The 26,348-nt window shown below is 40.3% G+C and overlaps 1 protein-coding gene and 1 long non-coding RNA gene across 4 annotated transcripts; one reads left to right on the top strand and one right to left on the bottom strand.

Moving 5' to 3' along the window:
• The first annotated feature begins 13,089 nt into the window (after positions 1-13,089).
• On the top strand, positions 13,090-16,808 carry LOC123116106 (uncharacterized). Of its 3 annotated transcripts, none has more exons than XM_044537108.1 (12): positions 13,090-13,349; positions 13,452-13,637; positions 13,980-14,149; positions 14,259-14,532; positions 14,601-14,694; positions 14,769-14,878; positions 14,961-15,039; positions 15,115-15,250; positions 15,319-15,476; positions 15,551-15,845; positions 15,990-16,166; positions 16,240-16,808. In XM_044537108.1, the coding sequence occupies exons 3-12, from the start codon at positions 14,129-14,131 to the stop codon at positions 16,630-16,632; spliced, it is 1,737 nt and encodes a 578-aa protein (XP_044393043.1). In that variant the 5' UTR covers positions 13,090-13,349; positions 13,452-13,637; positions 13,980-14,128; the 3' UTR covers positions 16,633-16,808. The 3 variants fall into 3 exon arrangements, with proteins under 3 accessions (XP_044393043.1, XP_044393045.1, XP_044393044.1); XM_044537109.1 differs by having other exon boundaries at positions 13,097-13,349; positions 13,471-13,637; XM_044537110.1 differs by lacking the exon at positions 13,980-14,149.
• Positions 16,809-17,435: 627 nt separating this feature from the next.
• Positions 17,436-22,087, bottom strand: LOC123111807 (uncharacterized). Its single transcript, XR_006454754.1, has 3 exons — positions 21,024-22,087; positions 18,428-20,805; positions 17,436-18,287 (listed from the first exon to the last, which is right to left on the bottom strand). It is a non-coding gene; the product is annotated as an uncharacterized lncRNA (long non-coding RNA).
• Positions 22,088-26,348: the final 4,261 nt, after the last annotated feature.

Below are 26,348 nucleotides of genomic sequence, written 5' to 3'. Positions count from 1 at the left end.
TGAAACTACTTCTGTGCGTGATACTACTTTGCCATTGGGTGAATTTCTTGATGAACAACTTGCTAGGGCTAGAGAGAATGAAATTATTGAAGATGCTATTATTGATGATAGTGATGATGAAAGTTCTCCCAATGATTATGAATTGCCTGTTGTTCTTGAGGGTTATGTTATGGAAGAGGAAGCTGCTTGAGCTATCTTTGCTTGTAAAGATAAATATGATCTTAAAAAGTTATTAGCTAAATGGAAGCAGCAGTCTCTCAACGCTAGAATGAAACCTGGCCCTACTTTTGCTACTTCACCTATCTGTGTTACTGATAAGGATTATGAATTCTCTGTTGATCCTGAGATTATTACTTTAGTTGAATCTGATCCTTTTTATGGCCTTGAATCTGAAACTGTTGTGGCACATCTTACCAAGTTAAATGATATAGCCACCCTGTTTACTAACAATGAGAAGTCTCGCTATTATTATATCCTTAAGATATTTCCATTCTCATTAAAGGGTGATTCTAAGACTTGGTTTAATTTTCTTGCTCCTGGTTGTGTGCGTAGTCCCGAGGATATGATTTATTACTTCTCTGCTAAATATTTCCCTGCTCATAAGAAACAAGCTTCCTTGCGGGAAATATATAATTTTGTGCAAATCAAGAAGAGAGTCTCCCACAAGCTTGGAGGAGGCTTCTCTGATTACTTTATGCTTTACCTGATCATCCTCTTAATAAAAATGAAATACTTGATATCTTTTATAATGGACTAACCGATGCTTTCAAGGACTACTTCGATAGTTGTGCTGGTTGTGTTTTCAGGGAAAGAACAGTTGACAAAGCTGAATTACTATTGAATAATATGTTGACTATTGAAAATAATTGGACTCTTCTTGAGCCAATTCCTGAAGCAATTCCTGAACCAATTGAGCCCACTCCTGAGCCTATTCCTAAACCCACTCCGAAGAAGAGAGGTGTTTTATTTCTCAGTCCTGAAGATATGCAAGAGGCAAAGAAATCAATGAAAGAAAAAGGTATTAAAGCTGAAGATGGTAAGAATTTACCACCTATTGAAGAAAAACATGGTCTTAATATACCACCTGTTGAAGTACCACATTGTCTTGATAACCCGACACAGGTAGTAAAGGTAAATTCTCTCTACAGATATGATAAAGTTGAAATTCCCTCTACTAAATTTCATAGCCCATGCTTAGATGAATTTGATGACTTTATGGCTAGACAAGAAAGTTTTAATGCTTATGTTGGTAGAGAGTTAAAGATAATGCTTTCGAGATAGGACGCGTGAGCGATCATATGGCTAGAGTTAAAGGTGAACTTAAACTCATTAGAAAATATGCTTCTATGGTTGCTACTCAAGCCGAGCAAGTACTTAAAGCTCAAAATGATTTGCTTGATGAATTAAATAGTAAAAATGACTTTGCTGTTAGAGTGGCTACTAGAACTGGTAGAATGACTCAGGAACCTTTGTATCCTGAAGGCCACCCTAAGAGAATAGAGCAAGATTCTTAGAGAAATAATTTAGAGGCACCTAGTTCTTCTAAAAAGAAGAAAAGAAAAATGATAGAACTTTGCATGCTTCTAGTGAACCTACTGTGGACACACCTGAGAATCCTAATGATATTTCTATATCTGATGCTGAAACACAATCAGGTGATGAACATGAACCTAGTGATAATTTAATGATAATGTTCATGTTGATGCTCAACCTAGAAAAAATAATGAAGTAGAGATTGAACCTGTTGTTGATCTTGATAACCCACAATCAAAGAATCAATGTTATGATAAGAGAGATTTTGTTGCTAGGAAGCACGGTAGAGAAAGAGAACCATGGGTTCAGAAACCCATGCCCTTTCCTCCTAAACCATCCAAGACAAAGGATGCTGAGGATTTTGAGCGCTTTGCTGAAATGATTAGATCTATCTTCTTACGTATGCGTTTAACTGATATGCTTAAAGTAAATCCTTATGCTAAGTATATGAAGGATATCATTACAAATAAAAGAAAGATACCGGAAGCTGAAATTTCCACCATGCTTGCTAATTACACTTTTAAAGGCGGAATACCAAAGAAACTTGGAGATCCGGGGGTGCCAACTATACCATGCTCCATTAAAAGAAATTATGTTAGAACTGCTTTATGTGATCTTGGAGCTGGTGTTAGTATTATGCCTCTCTCTTTATATCGTAGACTTGAATTGAATAAGTTGACACCTACTGAAATATCTTTGCAAATGACTGATAAATCAATTGCTATACCTATCGGTATTTGTGAGGATGTGCGTGTTGTGGTTGCAAATGTCACTATCTTAACGGACTTTGTTATTCTTGATATTCCCGAGGACGATAGTATGTCGATTATCCTTGGTAGACCTTTTTTTAATACTGCAGGGGCTTTTATTGATTGCAACAAAGGCAATGTCACTTTTCATGTTAATGGTAATGAGCATACGGTACACTTTCCGAGGAAACAATCTCAAGTTCATAGTATCAATTCTATTGGAAAAGTTCCAACTATCATTATTGGAGGTTTTGAATTTCCTCTCCCTACTATCAAGAAAAAGTATGATATTCTTATTGTTGGGGATGTTCATATCCCTGTTGAGGTAACTTAGTGTTATTCGAAATTTCTCCGGTTCCGTGTTATTCGGAATGAGTTTGTTAACAAGACTTGATCGACCTTGTTAGTGGATTCATTTTGATGATCACGAGATGGATGAAACTAGAAGGCACAACCTTCTGTACCCTCTTTTTACTTTCTGTTATTTAGAATAAATAAAGCAAAAATAGTATTATCCGTCTATTTTCTGAATTATCCGTGCAATAAAAAATATCCCGAAAATAAAAGTGCTCCAAATGCCCTATAAATTTTGTATGATTTTTTATGGAATATTTGAGGATTTTAGGCACTAAAATCACTGCAGGAGGGGCAAGAACCAAGCCACGAGTGTAGAGGGCGCGCCCACCTACCCTGGGCGCGCCCCCTCTCTCATGGGCCCCTGGTGGGCCCCCTCCACTTATGCCAGCACCCACACACTCCATCTTCTTCCCAAAAAAATCCCCATCCAGCTCAAGCACGAGTTCTAGCTCATTTTGCTGTGATTTTCGATCTCCTTGCTCAAAGCTCCATTCACAAAACTGCTTTGGGAGATTGTTGCTTGGTATGTGACTCCTCCATTGGTCCAACTAGTTTTTATTCTAGTGCTTTATTCATTGCAAATTTTTGCTGCATAGGTGACCCTATTCTTGAGCTTGCATGTTAAATTTATGAGGTCCCAAGTAATTCTAATGCATGATATAGGCTCTAGGCACTTGTAGGAGTAGTTGCTACCAATCTTGTTTAGTTTTATTCACTTTTATTTTGAAGTTATTAAAATTTCAGAAATTTTCAGAAAATGTTAAGGAGACTTTTGAGGGGCTCTTCTAGCCAAGGCTCCCAGGAAAAACAAGCTAAAGAGAAGGAAAAAGCCAAGTATAATCTTCCTCGTATAGCGGAAGTATGGCCGTGTGAATGGCCATGCGATGATTTCTTGAAAGAAGCTGGAATTCATGAAGATTTTTATTCTTTGATCGAGAATGCAGGCCTCAACGATTTCCTCCACGACCGGATCGATCAGTATCTCTTACTCACCAATACTTTCATGCAAAACTTTTATTATTATCCTAAGAAGTCACCGCCTTCATTATCATTTCATCTATATGATGAATTCAGGGAAATGTCTTTACGTAATTTTTGCGCGGTATGTAGGATACCCTTTGAGGGGAAATTAGATGAACCACATCATAAAGATGTGGATGGCTTTCTTAACACTATCATTGTAGAGGATCCCAAGAAGGGTTCCGATCCGAAAATCTCTAGCATACACTTTCCTATTTTACGCTACTTTGCCATATTTTCTAGTAGATGCTTGATTGGTCGTGGAAATAGTGGAAACTTCAATGTTCCTGATATTATCATTCTTCACCATGCCTTGTTTGGAGATAATAGTTTTAGTATGGGTGCCGTCATTGCTAAACGGCTAAGCCTAAATTGTACAAAAGGCCCCATCCTTGGAGGTATCTATGCTTCATGTCTTGCTAGGCATTTTGAGATACCTATTAGGCACCATGAGAAAGAGGAGACAAAATTGCCTCCTTACATTTTAGATTACAAGAGCATGGTAGCATATGAGTTCATTGTTGACAACCAAGAAAAGATGCTCCTGTATAACCTGAGATTTAATAAGAAACACAATGAGACTATTATTTTGCCTGCACCTCTGTTGTTTGATTTGATTGTAGATAATTTTCTTGTCACACCGGAAGCGGTGTATGCTCATCGAGGCCAAGCATCCACTCTAGAACCTGAGCCTGAGCCGAAACCTGCACTGGACCCTTATCGTGCATCATCTTACCAGTGGGACCCGGAGATGGCCAGCCAGTGGTATCCTGATTACACCTCCCAGTACACCGGGGAGAGTAGCAGCGATCCTTGGCACTAGACCAACTTAGGCCAAAAGCCTAAGCTTGGGGAGTACGTATTTCTCACCGACTTTACATTCATGTTCACACACTATTATAGTCGTCGGTGCTCATACTCTTTCATTGTATTATCCATGCTAGTTTAAATTTCTTTTTCTAGTTTTCTTCTTGTGTGTTTGATAAATCTTAAGAAAAAACAAAAAAGATAGTTAGTTTAATTTCCATGCTTGTAGTAGAAATTAAAATGAAAACCCAAAAATATTTGCCGTTCTTCTTCTTACTTGTTGGGAGCTTTCCCGTGTAAATAGTTTTCTTTTCTTTTCTTTTCTTTGGGGGTCGAGAGTAGAAGACCATATTGAAAATGTTTAGTGGCTCTCATATGCATGATTGTTGATTTAACTTAGAGCCCATATTACCTTGTCTTCTCTCTTGAGTTGAATTCTTGCAGACTCCAACTTAGTCCAATGTACGTGCACTGTTATTATTATACACATCATTTTGTAGTGCAAGTGAAAGGCAATAATGACGATATATGATGGACTTATTGAGATGAGAAAAGATGGTATGAACTCGACCTCTCTTATTTTTGTAAATATGGTGAGTTCATCGTTCCTGATTCAGCTTATTATGAAGTAAACATATTTGCAATGACATTTAGAGATTATAGTTACTTGTGCCATGCTTGATTAGCTATGAGTTATAATGGTTTACCTTGCGTGCCAACATGCTATTAGAATGATTATGATGTGGTATGATGGGATGGTATCCTCCTTTAAATGAATTGAGTGACTCGACTTGGCACATGTTCACGCATGTAGTTGAAACAAATCAACATAGCCTTCACGATATTTATGTTCATGGTGGATTATATCGTACTCATGCTTGTACTCGGTGTGAATTAATTTTAATGCATGTTCATGACTATTTTCGCTCTCTCAGTTGGTCGCTTTCCAGTCTTTTGCTAGCCTTCACCTGTACTAAGCGGGAATACTGCTTGTGCATCCAAACTCCTTAAACCCCAAAGTTGTTCCATATGAGTCCACCATACCTACCTATATGCGGTATCTACCTGCCGTTCCAAGTAAATTTGTATGTGCCAAACTGTGACAGCCTGATTTTTGGCCCTTTCCTTTTCTTTTGTTTTTCCGAGGTTTTTGCCCGAGTTTTCTTTTTCCGTGGCTTTCTGGTCTGGAAACTAAAGAAGCTGCCCTCTTCTTTGCTTCCAGAGTGGCTTGTCATATCCAAATCTTTCCCTAGACCCTGTCATTTCCATACTAGCCCAAATCCCAATATTCTTTTTATTGGGAATATTCCTTTTCTATTAAAGGAATAACTCCAATTGCCCTAGGTTGTGAAGCAACCTATATTTCCATCACTCCTAAAATTCCCAAATAATTCTCATAAATTGTTTGGGTCATATCTTGATCAAATATGGCAAAACTTTTCATTGCCATGTTCAAAAATAATTCCCCAATATTCCTTTTCCTATTTTGCCCTAAATGGCACTTTGTGAAGGAAGTGTCATTTATATTTCTACTATTGACTCCCAACCTTTTTGGGCATGTTTCTATGTCAAAATAATTGCCCCTGCACAATTTCAACTTTATTTGCCTAGCCAATCTTCCTTAGTGATTTTTCAAAGTTTTTGTCAGACAGAAAGCTTTGTGAAGGAAGTACTAGCTAGGAGAACCCAAATGAGTTGAACTTTTGCACACTTCTTAATGTGCTCCTATTAACCACCTCCACCCATTTGCAGCCCCATCCAATTATCTATGTGAGCACAGGAGCAAATCTTTGTTTCCGCCCCCCTCCCTCCCCCATTCCTTCACCAGAGAGCTTCCCTCGGCCCCTGATCCTCCCCACCTACCTGCCCCTCGCCGGAGCTCCCCTAGCCGCGATGCCCAACCCCCTCCCGAAGCCATCTCCACCGGAGTTCGCGCTCTGCTCACCTCCAACCTCCTCAGCGTTCGTGCCCTATGGGAACGGGCGCGGCTTGTCCCCCTGAGCTCGCCCGTAGGTCGCACGGCCTGAGCGGTGGCCGGAGCCGCCGGCAAGCCTCGTCGGCGCTGCTCCCCTCCCTCTGTTTCGTCGGGCGTTGATTAGGAGGAAGAAGACGAAGGCGTTGACCCCATGGAGCCTGCCAGCTGGCCGCGGGCCCCGCGTGTCAGCCTCTCGTCGTTGACTGGTCAGCGCCAGGTGGATAAGTGACGGGCCCCACCCATGGGACCCGCACGCATCAGCCTCGCCACTATTCATTTGGATAAGGTGAAAACGTATTTCCCAGATTACGTTTTCTGTTTTTTTTTCTGTTCAGCCCCCTGTTAGAAAATCTTTTCATTACAGATAGGTCCCTCGCAGTAAAACATTTATATCTTTTTAACCGTAACTCCGTTTGAGGTGAATCCAACGCTCACTTCTTCGTTTCGTCGAGCCCTTTATGTTGGTATAACTTTAATTATGTTTTGGCATACTGAAAATGACCATTTTTCCCCTGCCCTTAATCAGCCCCCTCCGAGAGAGAATGTTTTCCGGCGTTTCTTTCCGCGGCTTCATCGCACTTCTCCCCGATGCCTTCTTCATCCCCAGGCAAGCCACAATACCAACTTGCATGATAGTCATGCAGTAGCCATGGTTTTCAACTTGAATATTTAATAAATGTTTGCTTGTTGAAAAGGTGGTTATCGTTGTTTCGGTGATGCTCAGATTTGCATGTTCACTTTTGTGCTATGTTGTCTTATACTCTGTGATCATGTTATACCTGCTAGTATTACCTTTCATATGTTTATGCTTGCTGGTTAGTAGTACATGTTTATGTTGGAGATGGTCATGCTAGTCAGTATACGATGCTCAGTGGATATGATTTATTGTTGATATGGTGGAAAGTTATGTGATACTCTCATGATGATGTTGATATCATGTTCAAGTATTATAGTTGTCATCATGTTATTTTATCATGGCTCAGCATACTTGCATTCAAGTTAACCGGATTAAATTGAACTTGAACACCTATTGGCTGAGTCATGGTGCCGCTGAACCGATGCTGACCAGTGCAACCACGCTTACCGGTATGGGACAGTCCTAACTGGGTCTATTGTTGTGCCTCTCGCCGGTGCCTCCAATGAGGGAAGGTTATGGGCGCGTGCTACCCTGATCAGGTAGGCGGAGCATAGCCTTGTGTGCCCGTTGTTGAGTTAATTTTTGGATCCTTGTCCCAGAGTGGGACGGGCCACGACGGTGGTCGTTGTGTCTGGAGGTAGGCATGGGGCCACCCATGACTTAGCTCAGTGAGGAGTGAGTCGGAGTGGCCGGGAGAGTGTCATGGCAGTAGATCAGTTTTGTCAGAACGCCGTTGGTCCACCCGAATGGGAGTGTGAGGCCATGGGTTCTGTAGTGTGGGTACAGTGTACTAACCTCTGCAGAGTGTACATTAAATCTATCGATAGCCACACCCGCGGATAAGGGCCCAGGTCGAGAGAAGGTCACGCCATGAGTCAACAGTAATAAGAATAATGTGCTTAATAATAGTGAGATAAGTTGGCCAAGTGTTGGTCGGGTTGTGATCGTCGTAAGAATCACGGGCCATTTAGTGGTCGGGTTGTGATTGCCATAAGGATCACGGTTTTGGACCAAGTGTTGGTCGTGGTTGTGATCGCCGTAAGGATCACGATGGTATCGATGATACCGAGTTGTTCTGCTGCTTGCATAGAGCAACTAAGGATGGCGTAGTGTCGCTGTACCGATGTTATTCATTGTAATATCGGAGAACTTGTATTCATACTCGTGTAATAATAGAAGGCTGGTTTGTTCTATGCTAAGCAGTGCCGTATTCCAGAAGACTTCTCCTGGATCTCTGGGCTGGAATACGGGGCGTTCCGGTTTTCTCTGAGCCGGGGTGCCACACAAACTCCAAACCTTCAAATGAAATTCTCTTTTGTATGCTCGAGCAGCTCATGTTTCAACTAGGGCTACCTATATCTTCCATGCTAGGTGGGTTATTCTCAAGAGGAGTGGACTCCGCTCCTCATTCACGAGAAAGGGCCGGCAACCGGGATGCCCAGTCCCATGATCCAAAAGATCAAAGCAAATCAAAATAATTAAACAAAACTCCCCCAGGGTTGTTGTTAGTTGTAGGCACTCGTTGTTTCGAGCAAGCCATGGATTGATGCTTGTTGGTGGTTGGGGGAGTATAAACCTTTACCATTCTGTTTGGGAACTGCCTATAATGCATGTAGTATGGAAGATACAGCCATCTCATAGTTGTTGCATTGACAGCGAAAGTATGCCGCTCAAAATGTTATTCAATCTCTATTTTAAAAACGAGCTCTGGCACCTCTACAAATCCCCGCTTCCCTCTGTGAAGGGCCTATCTATTTACTTTTATGTTGAGTCATCACCCTTCTTATTAAAAAGCACCCGTTGGAGAGCACACTGTCATTTGCATTTATTATTATTGGTTTATATTGGATATGACTTGACTGGATCTCTTTTACCATGAATTACAATGCTTAGTCAGTCCTTAATCTTTAAAGGTGCTCTGCATTTATGTTTTACGGTCTCAGAAAGGGCTAGCGAGATACCATTTTGTTATATCATGTTATGATTGTTTTGAGAAAGTGTTGTCATCCGAGTTTTATTGTTGTCATGAAGTATGTTCCGCTCATGCTCCAGGACACGACCCGGACATGGCTGAATAGCCTCAAGCCCAACAGCATCAACAGTTATTTGGATTTCAGCAACGTCCTCGTTTGCAACTTCACCAGCACCTACAAGCGGCCCCCAAGCCTCGCCATTTATCCATGTGCATTCAGGGGCCAACCGAGTCCATCCGCGACTATCTAACGCATTGGGCCGAGTTGCGCAACTCCTGTGAAGGGGCCCACGAGGTGCAGGCCATCGAGTACTTCACCGCCGGGTGTAGAGAGGGTACCCTTCTCAAGGACAAGCTTCTATGCAATGAGCCGGCTACATTGGACAAGCTTCTGGTTGTGGCGGACAAGTACGCCATGGCCGACTCTTCCATGAAGTCGAAGATCCGGGTTGACGCGTCCGGCAAGGGGATCCAGCCGGGCTCTCAAGCACCAGCTGGTGACACCAACCGGCACTAGCAGCCGAACGACAACAAGCGCAAGGCCTAGCAGCCGGCCTCCAACAAGCGGCAAGTGGCCACTGTCGAGGATCAGAAGTCGGCTGGGCAGCCTGGCCCGAAGCGTTAGTGGGACGGCAAGGGTGCCTGGTAACCTGCCTTCTCCTTCGAGCAAGCCCTCGATGCCCCATGCAAGTTCCACAGCGGCGCGAAGCCGTCCAACCACACCACCCAAAAGTGCAACTAGCTCGCGCGAATCGCTAAGGGTGAGGCCTTGCCGCCTCCTCCTGCAGCAGGCTAGGCGGCTCCGGCGCCCCAGCAGCCGGCTCGCCCTACCACCATGCTCCAAGATGAATCCACCAACGAGAACGCCACCTACGTCGTCTTCACCAATGAAGCTAGCGACATGCACAATCGGTGTCAGCAGCACCGCGAGGTGAACACTGTCAGTTCAGAGGTCCCCCAATTCATGCACTGGCCCGAGAGTCCGGTCACCTAGAGCCGTGATGACCATACGGCCATGATGCCCTCGCCGGGTGCGTACGCCATGGTGTTGGACTCTACCTTCTCAACAGAGAGGTGGACGTGCCACTTCTCTCGAGTCCTGATATGTGACATCCTGGTTTTTGCCCTCCTTCTTTTTCAGGATTTCATTGCCATTTGATTTGAATTTGGAGTTTTTGAATCAACTCAGTTGGACTTAATCACTTGGGCATGTCCTTGATTTTAACCCAAGTGACCCACATCTCTCTCACACACATCATTTCCTCTTTGATTTATCTCAAAATGGCCATAGGAATATTTTTCATAAATGAAAAATATTCATTTCCCTCTCTGAAAATCACTTCAGCAACATATGCTCCAAAGAAACCCTCATTTTTCTTGGCCATAAAAATCTGAGAAAATTTCTAAATCTTCTTTGGACCTTGCCACACCTCCCTGTGCAAAAATATTTCATAGTTATTTGGAATATTTTTGCTACAAAAAATATTTTCTGTTCTGACCAGAAAATGCACTTTACATAGAAAGTGTATTTTTCCTTGATCCAATGAAGCTGAAAACTTTAGAGCTTCATTACCCTCCTAAGAAACCCTTAACCTCCAAAGATCAGCCCAAAACCCCTTCTAGATTTCTCTCATTTAACCTCACAAGTTTCTGTCCAGAAACTTGCCAAGATGATACACTCACGCACAGTCGACCGGTAATAAACTCAAGACCTTGGAGCAACCCAAACAATCAAGGACTACACGCCAGACATGAATTTAATGCACGGCGTGGCTCTATGCCAGAGTTCACATGGTGACTATGCGTGTGCACCATGCCAGGCTGCTTGTCGACGCGCTCTGGATGCCACCGATGCTCCTGTTTCGCGCGTGCTTGCTTCCCCGCTCGCCGCACCTTGCCAAACCCCGCCACCATCATCGTCTCGATGCCTTTAACTCCGCCCTGGCGCTCGCCAACGTCGGAGCTCGCCGCATCGAGCACGGGCACGACGCGGGCAAGCGTACAGTGCGCCCGTGCCCCCGCTCTCGTCGCCGCCCGCCTCCTGTGCTTGTCCCCACTCGCCCATAGTGGCCGCATGAGCCGTGGATACTTCTCCCCCTCTCACTGACGCCATTCGTCATCAGGCGCTATCTCCAGAGAACTCCGGCGGAGCCCCGAGCCCCCTCCTCCCTCGCCTATAAATACAACCCCTCCACAGCCTCCCTGGGCATCACACACACTTACACACTCACCACGACTCCGTAGATAGCCGCAGCCTGGCTGGGCAGGCCTCTAGCTGCCGTTACCGACCGGAGTTCGCCGGCGATCCCCCTCCATTGCTTCCCACCTCTCCAAAGCCGCTCGAGCTCGACCAGCTTCTCCGGCGTGTCCCTGGTGAACCTCTGGTGCGCGATGGTGCAGTTAGAGCCCCTGGAGTCGCCTCATCTCGTTGTCTTCTTCCTCTCCGGCGAACCCCGACCGCGACCGCTGCTGGAGACGAAGATTCTAAGCTGCTCTGTCCACCCCTAGCCATGTTGTGGGTGGATACAAAACCAGTTCATATCACTTGTCTTTCTGGTCTTTCAGAATCTCATCGAATACTAGTAAATGCTTTCGAAGAGAAAATAGAAGCACTAGAGAGCTCAAGTTCACTTCATTCATCACAAGATGCAAATGATAATCAAAATGGAGCTAATGAGGAAGAAATCAGTTCTACTTAAACTTTTTTGAGTGAAATACCAACCAACACATAAAGCAATAACCAGATAGATAGAATGATAACAGGTAATACGAAGATATCAACACAGCCGGAGTCACGAGGCTCGATAATGACCAATGGGTTAGGATCTTGGTACACACAGACTCCCCGTAGTCTTGCGCATCCATTCCCCACATCCACGGCGGCGACTGACCTCTCCTTGCCGGCGAATCGCCGGCACATCGCCGCCCCTCCTCTGTTTCTCCCTCTATCTCTCTCTCTAAAACAGACAGTGGGGGGCCACTGTCAGCCACTCACCCGCTCCCGAAGTGGTATAAGTGGTGGCGCCCCGCGGAAATGCGCCTTCGACGTCACCCCCCCCCCTCTGTTTTCTTCTTATTTGATTTTAATTCAAATATTGACCAGAAACTTTGACCAGCCACAACTTCTAAACCATAAGTCCAAATGAATTGATTCTTTTTGCATTGTGTTTGTCTTGGAATTATCTAGCAGCACACAAAAGTTGAGATTTTTCTCTGCTGTATAGAATTTTTGGTGAATTTCAGAAGTGTTCTTGATATTTTCTTTTTGTGGTTTTATTTATATTCAGAGGAAGAACCTTGCCTTGAAGGAAACCAGGAGGAGTGACCCTCCTCTGTGCTAAGGCAAGCCACACAAATATTTGCATGGTGTCATTTCAATATTTATGATTTTCCAACTTGAATATGAGTTATTCGTGCATTTAATTATTTAAATGAATAATGTTTATGCTAGTTTACTTTTCATGCTTGAAGTGCCTAGTTTACAGTAGTGTTTGAATGCATGGACTAGTATGAGGCAGTAGAAGTATTTTGATAGTATGGTTATGATTTGGGTATGATCGGTATCATTTTCATATAGGAGTTATTGATTTTAATAGGTTAATGGCATAACTAAAAATGATGAGATAGAAAACCAGTGAAGTTGAAACCAGTGAGTTAAAGTGATGAGTAGTGCAAGTAGCATGATTCTATGATGTTGATCCATTTACTTTCGTGCTATCTATCTATACCTATACTAATTAGCGACTCCCAATAAATTACCACATTAATCAGTAAATAGGAACCATTAATCTGGTGGGACCGTGTTATTACGGTGCAGATCAACCGTATTTTTTTAAGATCAACCGTATTTTTTTTAAGATATAGATCAACCATTTTTTTGAGTGGTAGATCAACCATATAAATCAATTAAAAATCCCAACCGCATGCTATCACGATTGCACGATATATCTACTCAGTATATAGCCATCAAAATTGTGTAAAAAATGTCCTCAAAATCCCTCAAAAAAGTCTATCTTCTCCACGTCTCTTACTCTCCATGTAAAAAACAACAACAGTGTGCCATAGTCTCTCCTCTTCCCCATGGTCTCCTCCTCACGTTCTCTCCTCCCCATGGTCTCCTACTCCCCATGGTCTCCTCCTCCCCAGGGAAAGGAAATCAACCATATCTCTCAAATTGGAGCAAAGAAATTAGGAAATTGATCTGGTGCGCTCACGCCATGGAATCTCTCATCCTCCTCCCATGGATAAAACAAACAAGTCTCTCTCAAATTGGAGCAACCAAGTTGGGGAATAGATCAGGTTCGTCACTTTTTTTTTGTTTTTTTCCTGATTTAACATTTGAATCGACCTTATCTTTTCAATTGCATTAGGATTCATGTTTTCTACTGCGTCCTTTGACAGTCCTAGGATTCAATCCTAGGTTTGCTGACGTAAACTCTTTGGGCACTTCGTCGAGATCACGACGGGGCAGAACCAAGCCCATGCCGCCATCTTATAAATTAACTGCAGCCTGACACAAACAATCTACACATCAAGGAGGCTCCTATCGGTCGTGAACATCGATGCTGGTGAACCTTCTCCTGTTTGGTACGTAAGCTTTGTCGTTGCCCAGTTTTTTAGAGATTGTTTGTTTCGTTGGTTAATTCAAAATTTTAGGGTATTTACTTCATATTGCTTATGAACTTCATGATTGGCTAAGAAATCTTTCTTCGCAAGTGAAGCCTTGGATTTGCCATAGACTAAGAAATTACTAAGCAACAAAATTATGCTTGATTACAATTCAAATTACTTTTTGTTGCTTTCTGGCCCAGTTCCGAGAGAGATTATTTGTTTCATTGGCTCAATCAAATTGTTAGGCTTTGGACTTCATACTACATGCAAATTGCATGGCCACCAATATGTAATCTTCTGAAAATTGTGTTTTTATAGGTCAACTTCTTTTGTTTACCTTAAAAACAATGGCATACGATATGCTCCATGAGATTAGCAATCAGAAGGATTCCTGAAAAGTCAAGGTCAGAATAATTAGGCTATGGGATGTCATTAATCTCAACAACAATGAACTTATTAGCCTTGACATGATACTACTTGATGAAGAGGTTAGCTTAATGATGAAACTTTATGAATTTCCAACATAAATACACTATTGTGAGTTGTAGTAGTTACTATAATATTGATGCATCTTCTCGCTGCACTGTAATGTTTCAGGGTACTATGATACATGGCAAGGTAATGAAGCATATGGTTAACAAGTTCAGACCATTGATCCGAGAAGGTTTAGTCTACATGATATCAAATTTTAAGGTTATGTCTGCAATGAATTTCCGCCCAGTTGATAGCGAAAAGGTTCTAAATTTCTTGCACACGACAAAAATTCAAGAGATAAAAGGTCAAAAAAATATCAAAATAGCAGAACAAAGCTTCACGTTTTGTACTGTTGAAGTTCTTTACACAAGAGACAGCCAAAAGATTTACTTATCTGGTATGATTTAATTTGTTTCAATTATTAACTTCCATGTATTATGCATATTAATACCACTTTATTAGCAGATGTCATTGGCATAGCAAGTTACATAGGACATATTGAAGAAACACAGACAACCCACGAGATTTCAAAGATTCGAGATATTGTGCTTCGGACTGAGTGAGTACACTAAAAACAATTAGACAAGTACAATTATCGTGGGTGCTAATAGATATTTCTCTTGGAATATACAGGGATCAAAAAATTAATATTAGACTATGGGGTAATAAGGTTGGTCAAATTGATGAAGATTCTTTGGGGCGTGTGGTCATCATAACATCAACTACTGTTAGAAAACTCAAAGGTTTGTATTCGTATTAACAATGGGCAAGTATTTCTAGGCATGTCTTTTTATATACATAATCTAATATATCAAGTGCATGCAGAGTACTCGCTGTCATCTACAGGTGCGACCAGAGTTTACATCAATTTGGATATCCCTGAAACAAATGAGCTTCAAACGAGGTGAAACAAATTTTTTGCAGTAATATGAAAAACATGTTCTACTACATACATGGATACTTATCTCATGCAAAACAGGTATTGCTTGCAAGATGATATGGTAGAAGAAATAGAGCCAGAAGCCCATTTGCAAGGCACAATTCAAGAACAGATGCTCTATAACAGAAGAACCCTAAAAGAAATAACTGAAATTACATATGAATCTGAAAAACAGGTATTTATAGTTAGTATTATATTATTTTCTCATAGATTTTATGTGCTAATTTAACCTGTAATGGACAGGAAAAGTTCTATACTGCAGAAGCAATGATTAAGTCAATTAATACATCAGATGAGTGGTACTACATAGGATGCCGTAAATGCAACAAAAATGTACAGAAACAAGGGAACCACTTCTACAGTCTGAAATGTGAAAAAGAACCTGAGAAGATATGTCCAAGGTGAATTTAATACTATCTCATTCTTTAGTTAGTAAATTAACCTGCACTAACCACATGTTCCATTTTATTACTAGGTACAAACTGAAACTAGAGATATGTGATCTGAGTGCAACAACAACTTGCGCCATGTTTGAGGCAGAAGCAAAAAAATTGATTAAGCAATCTGCAAGTGTTTTGATAGAGAGGGATGATTGTGATATCCATGAGCAGACAAAACAAATCCAGAAAATATGTGGGCAGAGATTGATTTTTCAATTCAGATTGAATGACTATAATTTGAAGTACGGTTATCAAGAATACACTATTCATAGAATCTTTTTCGTAGATTCTGAAAAAGATACATCAGTAAATCATTCAAATGTTGAGCAGGTATCATCTATTTCTACTACAATGCTCTATATTATTTTGTATCTGCATGCCATATTTTATAACGAATGTTGAGGGCACTTTACCCAAATTGAAATGTTTTGGTATAAGCCCCTTACTGACACACCCAATGTCTTGAATGGGCAGATGGAGGATGATAAACCCATTCTAATAGACACTAAAAAGACTAGGAGGACTAGGAACACACGTCATGTTGTACATTCTGATGAAGAATCAGAAAATCTGGATAGTCAAGAGAAAGATGAATTCATATCTGTTGTTGATAAGGAATCTAAGAAAAAGGGAATTCAAAAAGATAGCCATGTAAGTTTTTTGCTGCATTTGCTTATTCTTTCATAGTTCTGCAAGTCACTAATTGTTACAAATGTTTTGGCAGGAGCAAGCGGACAAGTTATCAGTTATGAAAACTATAAAGCAAGAACCAGAGGATGGTGAACCCACTATTAACCGGACTAAAAGGGGTAGGAGAAGTAGCACAACTCATGTTGTACACCTTGATGAAGAACCAAAAACTGAAGGTAGTCAGGAAATAATGAAATCAAAATCTATGGAAGCAGGCCCCAAGAGGAAACGCGCCGTAACTCGCAAATGTGTTGGTATTAATAGCAAACAAGTAAAGAATGACCATGAAGAAGAATCAGAACAGGCAGGTACTGAGGAGCACAATGATTCAAGGCCTAGGACAAGGCGTAGTTGTGTCAATAAAGAATTGATGAACAAAGACATTCAGAAGTGTGGTGTATCAAGAACTCGAAAGTCAAATCACTGATTAGTGGAAATCCAATTATTTAGCATGTAATAGAACATATAGGAGCATCAGATTTGTACTTCATATGAACATCATTGTTTAAGATTGATTTTAGTAAATGTAAATGCGTACCTTTGTGTTAGTAAAGTCATTAGTGAAAAGCAGCCACATGGGGTGGTACATCAGTTTTACAAAAAAACATTGTCATTTATCGTACACATATTAGCGATTTTCACATGTTCATCCGCTACAGAATAGGCCTCTCGACGACATAAATTTTTTCAGATGTTGAGACAGCTATAGAGAAAGCATATGACAGCCAAACAATCAACGGTGTGCACATCATCAACTGTTCTCGCCAAGAGCCCATTGTGCGTGGAACTAACGCCCAATCAAACTGAAGTGCACCACTTAGTAATCTGCATTGCCAATCAATAGGTCATTCCATCTTGCCATCTAGACATATCATGCGTGACCACTGACCAGCCATGACTCAGATTTTAATTGGAATTAAATAGGTTAAATATTAAAATTCTTTAAAGAAAAACAATTCTGTCGAGATAAGGAGTCGTGTGTGTAACATACAATTCTCTGAAGAAAAACAATGTGTAGACAAACGTGTAAGAAACAGAGACGTGCATATATTGTAGTATACATGGAAACTGACTTCAAGTAGGAGCTATCTATCTGGTGACGCAAAATAATAACGGCTCAGATATTGTATAGGTTTAAAACGTATAGATGACAAACTCTAACCTACAAACTCTAGCCTTAACTATGCTTCTTTACAAATAAGAATTCTATATCGACTCAATTCGTGCACATCCAAGCAAGACACCGCTCCCGATCTCATCCTTCATCACATACAGGCAATAATTAGTCCTCTCGCCAGCAACAAGGAGCAGACAGGTTGTGTGGCAGTACTTGCAGGTAATGTTCATTATCTCCTTCCACAAATAATACATGAATGTCTCCTTGCAATGATTAATACTATATGCATTAACTCTCTGATCTCATTACACATGCTTTGTATTAACTTGAATTACAGAGAGAAAGCGCCGATAAACTTGAGATTTAGATCACCAATTACAGAGCGTGCACATCCCGACAAGACATTGCCCTCCTCTCGCAAGCAGCAAGGAGCAGACAGGTTGTGTGGCAGTACTTGCAGCCAATGTTCATTATCTCCTTCCACAAATAATATATGCATGTCTCTTGCAATGATTAATATATACATCAACTCCCCGATCTCATTACACATGCTTTGTATTAACTTGAATTACAGAGAGAAAGCGGCGATAAACTTGAGATTCTGATCACCAATTACAGAGCATATACGTCCTCTCATCGGAAGGTGACAACACAAGTATCCTTCTTTCACAATAGAATAATGATTTTAGACGATTTAAAATCCTTTGTTGGAAAACAATCCATATGAAAAAGAATCTTATCAGGAAACTATCTGTTCCATACAAATACCTTCAACATCCTTGCAAACATTGTGGTGCCTCACATGTTTACATTAAATTTATCATCAGCAATTCTGAACTTCTAGACAAATAAAATCAGTTACGTATAAGATGTTCTCACTTATATCTCAGAATAAAATCAGTTACACCTTTTACCTCATTTATTTCAGGATTCACTAGCCGCAGTCAACATGCGTCGAACATGCACTAGAGCAAATCAAAACAACGGAAAGTGTTCATTACCGCAGTACCAAAAATAATCATATAAATATTAATTTACTTGGATTATTAAAGTGATAACAAAATAAAATGCAGGAATATGTGGCATCATCAAGGAATCCAAATACCTGAGCAAGCAGCCTCCAAACTAGCAACACTCGAATCTAATGATAGTCAATCAGACATCATTAGAGCAGCAGCAAAGGAAGCTAGGCGGAAAAGGAAAGAGATCCTCAAGCTGAAAAAGGCAAGCAAACGACTAAGGACAGAAAAGGGCAATGACTGTGAAGTATCTCATGTAGCGAAGGATGTCACTCAAATTTCATATCTGGGAAAACCAAATTGTGTTTGTGAATTTTGCAATGCCATTATGTGGCATGGAGAGAGAAGCACAAGCACAGGTAACATCACAGTTCCAAAATTTGGTCTCTGCTGCAAGGAAGGGAAAGTTAACTTACCACCACTGAAACAAGCTCCGCTGTATCTCCGACAGCTACTACGTTACAATGAAAGAGGAGAATCATCAAATTTCTGCAAGAACATCAGGTTGTACAACTCGATGTTCGCATTCACTTCAATGGGAGGAAAGGTTGACTATGAAATTAATAAGCAGGCATCTGGACCGTATGTTTTCCATTTGAATGGCCAGAATTACCATCAGATTGGCACTTTACTTCCTAAAGATGACGTGACGAAGCCAAAATTTTCCCAATTGTACATACATGACACAGAAAATGAAGTGCGGAATAGGATTAATGCATCTGCTTCAATGGAGAGTAAGACACAACCAGATGAAAACATTGTCAAAGGACTACTGGAGATGCTTGATGAGCACAATGTTTTAGTCAAATCATTTCGTATGGCAAGGGACAGATTCCAAAACCGACGTATTAAAGATGTAAGACTAAGATTGATCAACAAAAGGTCGAAAGATGGACGGCAATAAAACCTACCATCTGCCTCAGAAGTTGCAGCACTAATTATTGGGGAACAAGATGGAGAAAATAATGAATTTGATATAATAGTTGAGACCAAAGACAAAATGTCACAGAGGATTTCAGAGTTGCACCCAAGCTATATGGCAATGCAGTACCCCTTGCTTTTTCCATATGGAGAAGATGGTTTCAGACCAGAAATAGAGTATGAGAAAAAAGAGGCAGCAAAGGTAAAAGAAAGTATGTAACAATGCTGGAGTTTTATGCGTATCACATACAACAACGTCCGAACCAAGCTTCAACATTGCAAATGAGTGGACGTTTGTTCCTGCAGTTCTTAGTTGATGCAACAACGTGCATTGAACAGTGGAGACTAAATTGGTACAGGACAAACCAAGGTAAGTTGAGGACAGAACTGTACAGAGGACTGCATGATGCAATAGAAAATGGAGATACACGAACCGAACAAGTTGGACAAAGAATCATACTACCCTCATCATATAATGGCAGTCCAAGAAATAAGCAGCAAAACTACCAAGATGCCATGGCGATTTGTCGTTGGGCTGGCTATCCTGATCTCTTCATTACTTTTACATGCAATCCAAAATGGCTGGAAATACAAGATATGTTGGATCTGATTCCAGGCCAGAAACCTGAAGATCGTCCAGATATTGTTGCCAGAGTATTCATGTTAAAACTGAAGGAACTTATGAATGACATAAAGAACGGAAAGTGTTTTGGACAAACAATTGCAAGTAAGTTTACCTAATAAGTACATATTCACTCTTTCCTAGATGATTGTCCTAACTCATTTCTTCTCAAATTTGTTTACTTTCATACAGTTGTCTACACTATAGAGTTCCAGAAAAGAGGCCTCCCGCATGCACACATACTGGTGTTTCTACACCCAGATGATAAAGATCCAAGTCCTTCCCAGATCGACAAAATCATATCAGCCAAAATTCCTGATAAGAATAGTGATCCAGAAGGGTACGAAGCAGTGCAAAATTACATGATACATGGTCCATGTGGTCAAGCACACCCCAAATCACCATGCATGGTCGATAAAAGTTGTGCCAAACATTTCCCCAAGAATTTTTGCACTGAGACTACCATAGATGAAGATAACGATCCAGTATATAGAAGGCGAGATGATGGCAACACTGTGGACAAAAATGGAGTGAAGCTAGACAATAGATTTGTTGTGCCATACAATAGAAACCTACTGGTCAAGTATCAAGCCCACATAAATGTTGAATGGTGCAACAGATCAAGGTCTATAAAGTATTTATTCAAATACATCCACAAAGGAGAAGATCGAACAACCGTCTTGATAGAAGCGGAAGACCAACAAAGTGAAACTAGAGCTAGCAAATTAACAAACAGGGACGACGAAATCAAGAGGTACCTAGATGCCTGGTACATATCTGGATGTGAAGCCGCATGGCGCATATTTCAGTTTCCTCTTCAGTACAGAGAGCCTGCGGTTGAGAGGTTACAATTTCACCTAGAAAATGAACATGTCGTGGTGTTCCCGGACTCAATGGATTTAGATCAAATTGTATCCCGGCCTAACATAGAAAAGACAATGTTCACAGAATGGATGACAACCAACCAGTTGCATGAAGAAGCTCGCAGTTTGACGTATGCACAGTTTCCAACCAAATGGACTTGGCATGCACAAGAGAAAGAATGGAGGAAAAGGCATGGTGAAAAAAACCATAGGCAGGATTTACTATGCACAACCAATGAGCGGTGAAAAATACTACTTGAGAATGCTATTAAATACCGTCAAAGGATGCAGATCATATGAAGAAATTCGAACAGTTGATGGGGTTGTACATCCAACATTCAAATCCGCATGTTATGCTCTTGGGCTACTTAATGACGACAAAGAGTGGGATGACTGCATCAAGGAAGCATCCCATTGGGCCTCTGCTCCTCAAGTGCGCCAACTTTTCTGCACAATTCTTTTATTTTGTGAGGTGACGGATCCCGCAAAGTTGTGGCAAACAAATTGGGAGTTACTATTTGAGGATATCCAACGTCGGCAAAGAAGAATATTCAATTTTCAGGCCCTGGAACTCAACTCGGCACAAATAAAGAGCCTGCTCCTGGCAGAGATAGAACAACTATTGACTAAAGGTGGTAAGTCCCTCAAAGATTTTCCAGGAATGCCACTACCAGATAGTTCAGCTATTCAAGATCTAAATAATAGATTAGTAAATGAGGAACTAAACTACGATAAAGATTCTTTAAGAATAGAGCAGATGAAGTTACTGCATAAGCTAAATCAGGATCAGAGGATGGCTTTTGACGTTATAATAGAATCAGTCAACGACAGTCTTGGGAAATTGATTTTTGTTAACGGATATGGTGGAACTGGAAAGACATTTCTGTGGAAAGCAGTCACGACAAAATTAAGATCTGAAGGAAAAATAGTTCTAGCAGTTGCTTCAAGTGGTATAGCAGCACTTCTTTGACAGGGTGGAAGAACAGCTCATTCAAGATTTCACATTCCCCTCAAGATCACTAACGAGTCCACATGCAACATCAAGCAAGGAACATTTCTTGCGGAGCTAATAAAGAAAACATCACTGATAATATGGGATGAAGCACCTATGACACACAAGCACTGTTTTGAGGCACTAGATAAGAGTTTGAGAGACATACTTCGATTCACATATGAGGATGCAGAGTATAGACCATTTGGAGGAATGACAGTAGTCTTGGGAGGTGACTTCAGGCAAATCCTACTAGTTATACCAAAGGGGAAAAGAGAACATATCATTTCTGCATCAATAAAGAGATCCTACCTATGGAAGAACTTTCAGGAGTATCGACTCAAAGAAATATGCGTCTGGATTCATCCGAAGGTAGTCCAGAAGAGAAAGCAAAAATAGCTGAATTCGCAAACTGGATACTAAACATAGGCGATGACACAACGTCAATAATAGATGAAGAGGATTGGGTTGGCATCCCAGAGGACCTTATTTTACATGAAGGGGATGACCCGAAAGCATCTATTGTTAACACCACCTATCCTGACTTACACAGAAAATACACTGATAGAACATACCTAGAGGAAAGAGTGATCTTGTGCCCAAGAAACGAGACTGTTGACCAGATTAATGCATACATCATGAGTCAAATCCCTGGAGAAGAGGTAACCTATTTCAGTTCAGATACAACATGCAAGGCAATGTCTACGGTGGAAGATGAAGATATGTTGTACCCAACTGAGTTTCTAAATAGTCTTACATTTTCTGGAATTTCAGACCATGAACTGAGGTTGAAAGTAGGATTACCAATAATGCTTATGAGGAACATCAATCAAAGTGCATGACTTTGCAATGGGACAAGACTAACAATAACACAGCTAGGAAAGCGTTTCATTGAAGGACAGGTCATAACAGGTCCTAACGTTGGTGACAAAGTTTACATCCCACGAATTATCATGTCACCAAGTGATTCAAAATGGCCTTTCATTCTAAAAAGGAGACAATACCCAATATCAGTGTGCTTTGCTATGACTATAAACAAAAGCCAGGGGCAATCTCTCAAAAAAGTTGGACTCTACTTAGAAAGGCAAGTGTTCACACATGGACAACTCTATGTTGCAATGTCAAGGGTGACCAGCAGAAATGGATTGAAGATACTCATATCAGATGAAGAGCATCCATCCGACAAGGTTGCAAAAAACATTGTTTACAAGGATATATTATAGATATTGTTACAAGCATTCTGATATGACTAAATATAATGTGATGCAGACATAGCAGCCTTATTTGGTTTCAAATGGATATATCTGAAATATTTTATCAGAAGGAAATTTATTTACTTTTGGGTATCTTATTATATTCGTATATAGTCTATAGTCATTATTTAATTTAGTATGATTTTAGAATTTCTAGCAAACTCAATGTTTTGATGCATCCATTTAACAAACCCAAATATAGTGTTTGTGAGCTTGCTTCCGGCAGGAACAATCTGATTGGTGTCATACAATCTGCAAGTGCGTATATGGTACACATTTTTCTCTTTAATTTGTTGAATGTGTTCTTATGATTCTTGCAAGTGTCGAATAAATATTCATTATACTTACATGAACGTACATATAAAGATTTTTTATTCAGACTTTAGGTGCAGATTGAATTATTTGTGCGTGCGTGACAAAATAATAGGTACTATATGCCATTTCACCTACTGTTTTATTGTTTATATTTCAAAAGGTGATTACAGGGAAGATTCCCTAATTTAGTTTCTCAAAATCATATTTAGAAAGTTGTTATTTGTTTCAGGTGGATACATATCTTCTAAGGATTCCCCATCGAGAAGCGAGGTTGCTCGATTGATTTCTTACATAAGCATAACCATGCAAAATTAGTGCAAGTTGTTTAAACTAAAAACTAGAACAGTTAATGATTGTTTCTAATGTGGCATGTGTAATCTTTTCTTTTTGTTTTGAAATAGTTCTACGTGGTAATTTATTCTGAAAGATAAAAGTAAACTTACTTGACATTATAGAGGGCATCCAACTAAAATAAATAGTTTAAATGTGAGACATTTTAAATTTATTCTGAAAGATACAAACAAACCCCTATCAATGATTCTACTGCAGTGCTTTTCGATTAAATGGTTCTATGCCACAATGAATGAATCTACTACACTGCTATTCGAGCACATGGGTGAGAGCGTGATGATTTCTTAGCTCCATTATTACTGAACATCTAATGTGGTTTTGCTAAATCTTTATATCGTTCAGTATGTGCGATGTGTGTGCATTTATCAATTACTATAACCTTTCTTTCTTCCCTAGCAATTTAGATCTGATTTAACAAATAATAGAAAATTCCAAGAGTCTAATTGCTTGATAAAATATTAGAAACAGTAATTTGATAACCATGCTATGCATGCCTAAAATTTATTTCATAGAGAGAGGACATGGTAAGGCAAAGGAAAGATATGCACCTGTTCGTACAAACACATGGTCAAGGGAAAATGGGGATGGATAAGATTAGCCGCCGCTGTTGCTGGATGCGGAAACTCCGCTCAACAACGCGGGCATCGGAGGAGATTGCAGATTCAGCGGGGATGACCTACCACACGGCAAAGGGGAACGGCCGGATGGCTGCCGCTACAGCCGGCGTTGCAATGTGTTCGCGAGGAACGACTTTTTGAGGTTACTGATGTACGTTGTCAACGAGAGCCACTGCCGCATCCACTCTCATGGGGCCGATCAGGCGAGCAAACTAGACAGGACGCCAGCGCCGACCGCGGCCGGCGAACACACCGACGACCAAAGCAAAAAATCTATCACTGATAAACATGCGCACAGTAGTGTAAAGAGGAGTAATATGTTACTCCCTCTATAAGAGCGTTCGGACCATTTAGATTTTTTAAGCGAAGTTTACACCGTTTACATAGTGATCTAAACGCCTATATATTACTTTAGAGAGGAAGTACCAATTTAAATGCGGTAGCAAATAAAATTAGGTTTCATATAGGGTCGCGCTAACTGTCACACGTGTGGCAGGAAGGGAGACGCACCACACGTCTCTAATGTAAACAGATTGCCACGTCATCGCATGCATGCATGCAGGAATTTTTTTGGATTTTCAGTTTTTAAAATGTTTTATCTCTTAAACGAAAAATCCGATTGAAAATTTGTTTTCACCATTAAATCCCTCGCGATGAGATCTTCGAAACTAGATCCCATGTTGATATGTTTTGATGAATTTTTTTTTGGATTAAAAGTTGCCATGTCTATTGCATATGAATTGTCATGATGTTTACACTGAAGTTGCCATGATATGTTTCAACTATTTTCTTCTACATTTAAAAGTAAATTTTGACATTTATAAAACGGCGAATTAAGAAACTAGACTTGCCATGAATCATAAACTAAAATTGCCATGATACATGCACGTAAAATTGCCATGGTTCATACAAAAAATAATTTTCATGGTCAAAGTACTGGAGTTGCCATCATCAAAATACCAAAATTGCCATGATCTACAAACTAAAATTACCACATGGCAACTTTAATTTAAGCCCTATGGCAACTACAGTGTAAACATCGTGGCAACTTCTGGCAAAAAAAAATTCGTCGAAACATATCAACATGGGGTCTAGTTTTGAAGATCTCGTCGAGACGGATTTAATGGTGAAAATGGATTTTTAGTTCGCTTTTTTATTTAGGAGATACATCATTTTTAAGCCGAAAACCAAAAAAAATTATGCTGATGTCATATATTCATACGTGGCAAAATGAGTGGTGATGGAGGCGTGTGGGTGATGTGCAAACGCCCACATGTGTGGGCGTTAACATTTCCATTCATATATTAAAAAATTGTGTAATAAAATTATATAAGAAAAAATTAAATTAACTCCGTACCAAATATGAGCAAAGAAAATGGGGATAATTATTTATCTTGCTTACAATTTAATCCAAATGAACATCACAATTCCCTTCAAATAAACTACTAGCTCTGTACAGTGATAAAATACAAGACGGTTTTAACAGAAAATACTACCAAAAAATACCAATCTAAATAATACACATGTAATGGCCTCCTAGAAAAGTAACTACAAATCATAGCGAAATCTAATTGTTGAATATCCCGAACAAATGCTAATTTTAATAAAAGATTATATATATATATATTTATTTATATATATTTATATAATGATTTTTGTTTGTCAAAAGAATAAATTTAGCGCTCTTTATATTCAACCGTTCATCTATTCAGACCCAGATAATTTTACATATGATCATCTATAGATCAAGATACTTTAACAAATGAACTAAATAGATGCTATTTATTATGATGGTTTTATCCATCACAATAAATATGCTAGCCCGTGCAAATGCACGGGTTGACGTCTAGTGTGGATATAGTGTGTGTCAGATAGTTGCATGTTCATGGCATACTGTGACTCGAAGTTCTTTCATTTCAAGTTAAACTTGATGTTAAACTCAACTTGAACATAATGTAGATCGGGTCATGGTGCCACTGAATCGAGCTTCCCAGTGCAACCACATTTGCCTTTATGGGAAGGCCTTTATTCGGTCTGTTGTCATGCCTCTGGTTGGTGCCTCCAACGAGGGAAG

This window comes from Triticum aestivum, chromosome 5B, assembly GCF_018294505.1.
Source record: "Triticum aestivum cultivar Chinese Spring chromosome 5B, IWGSC CS RefSeq v2.1, whole genome shotgun sequence".
NCBI lineage: Eukaryota > Viridiplantae > Streptophyta > Magnoliopsida > Poales > Poaceae > Triticum > Triticum aestivum.
This window is presented reverse-complemented; position numbering and strand designations above follow the sequence as displayed.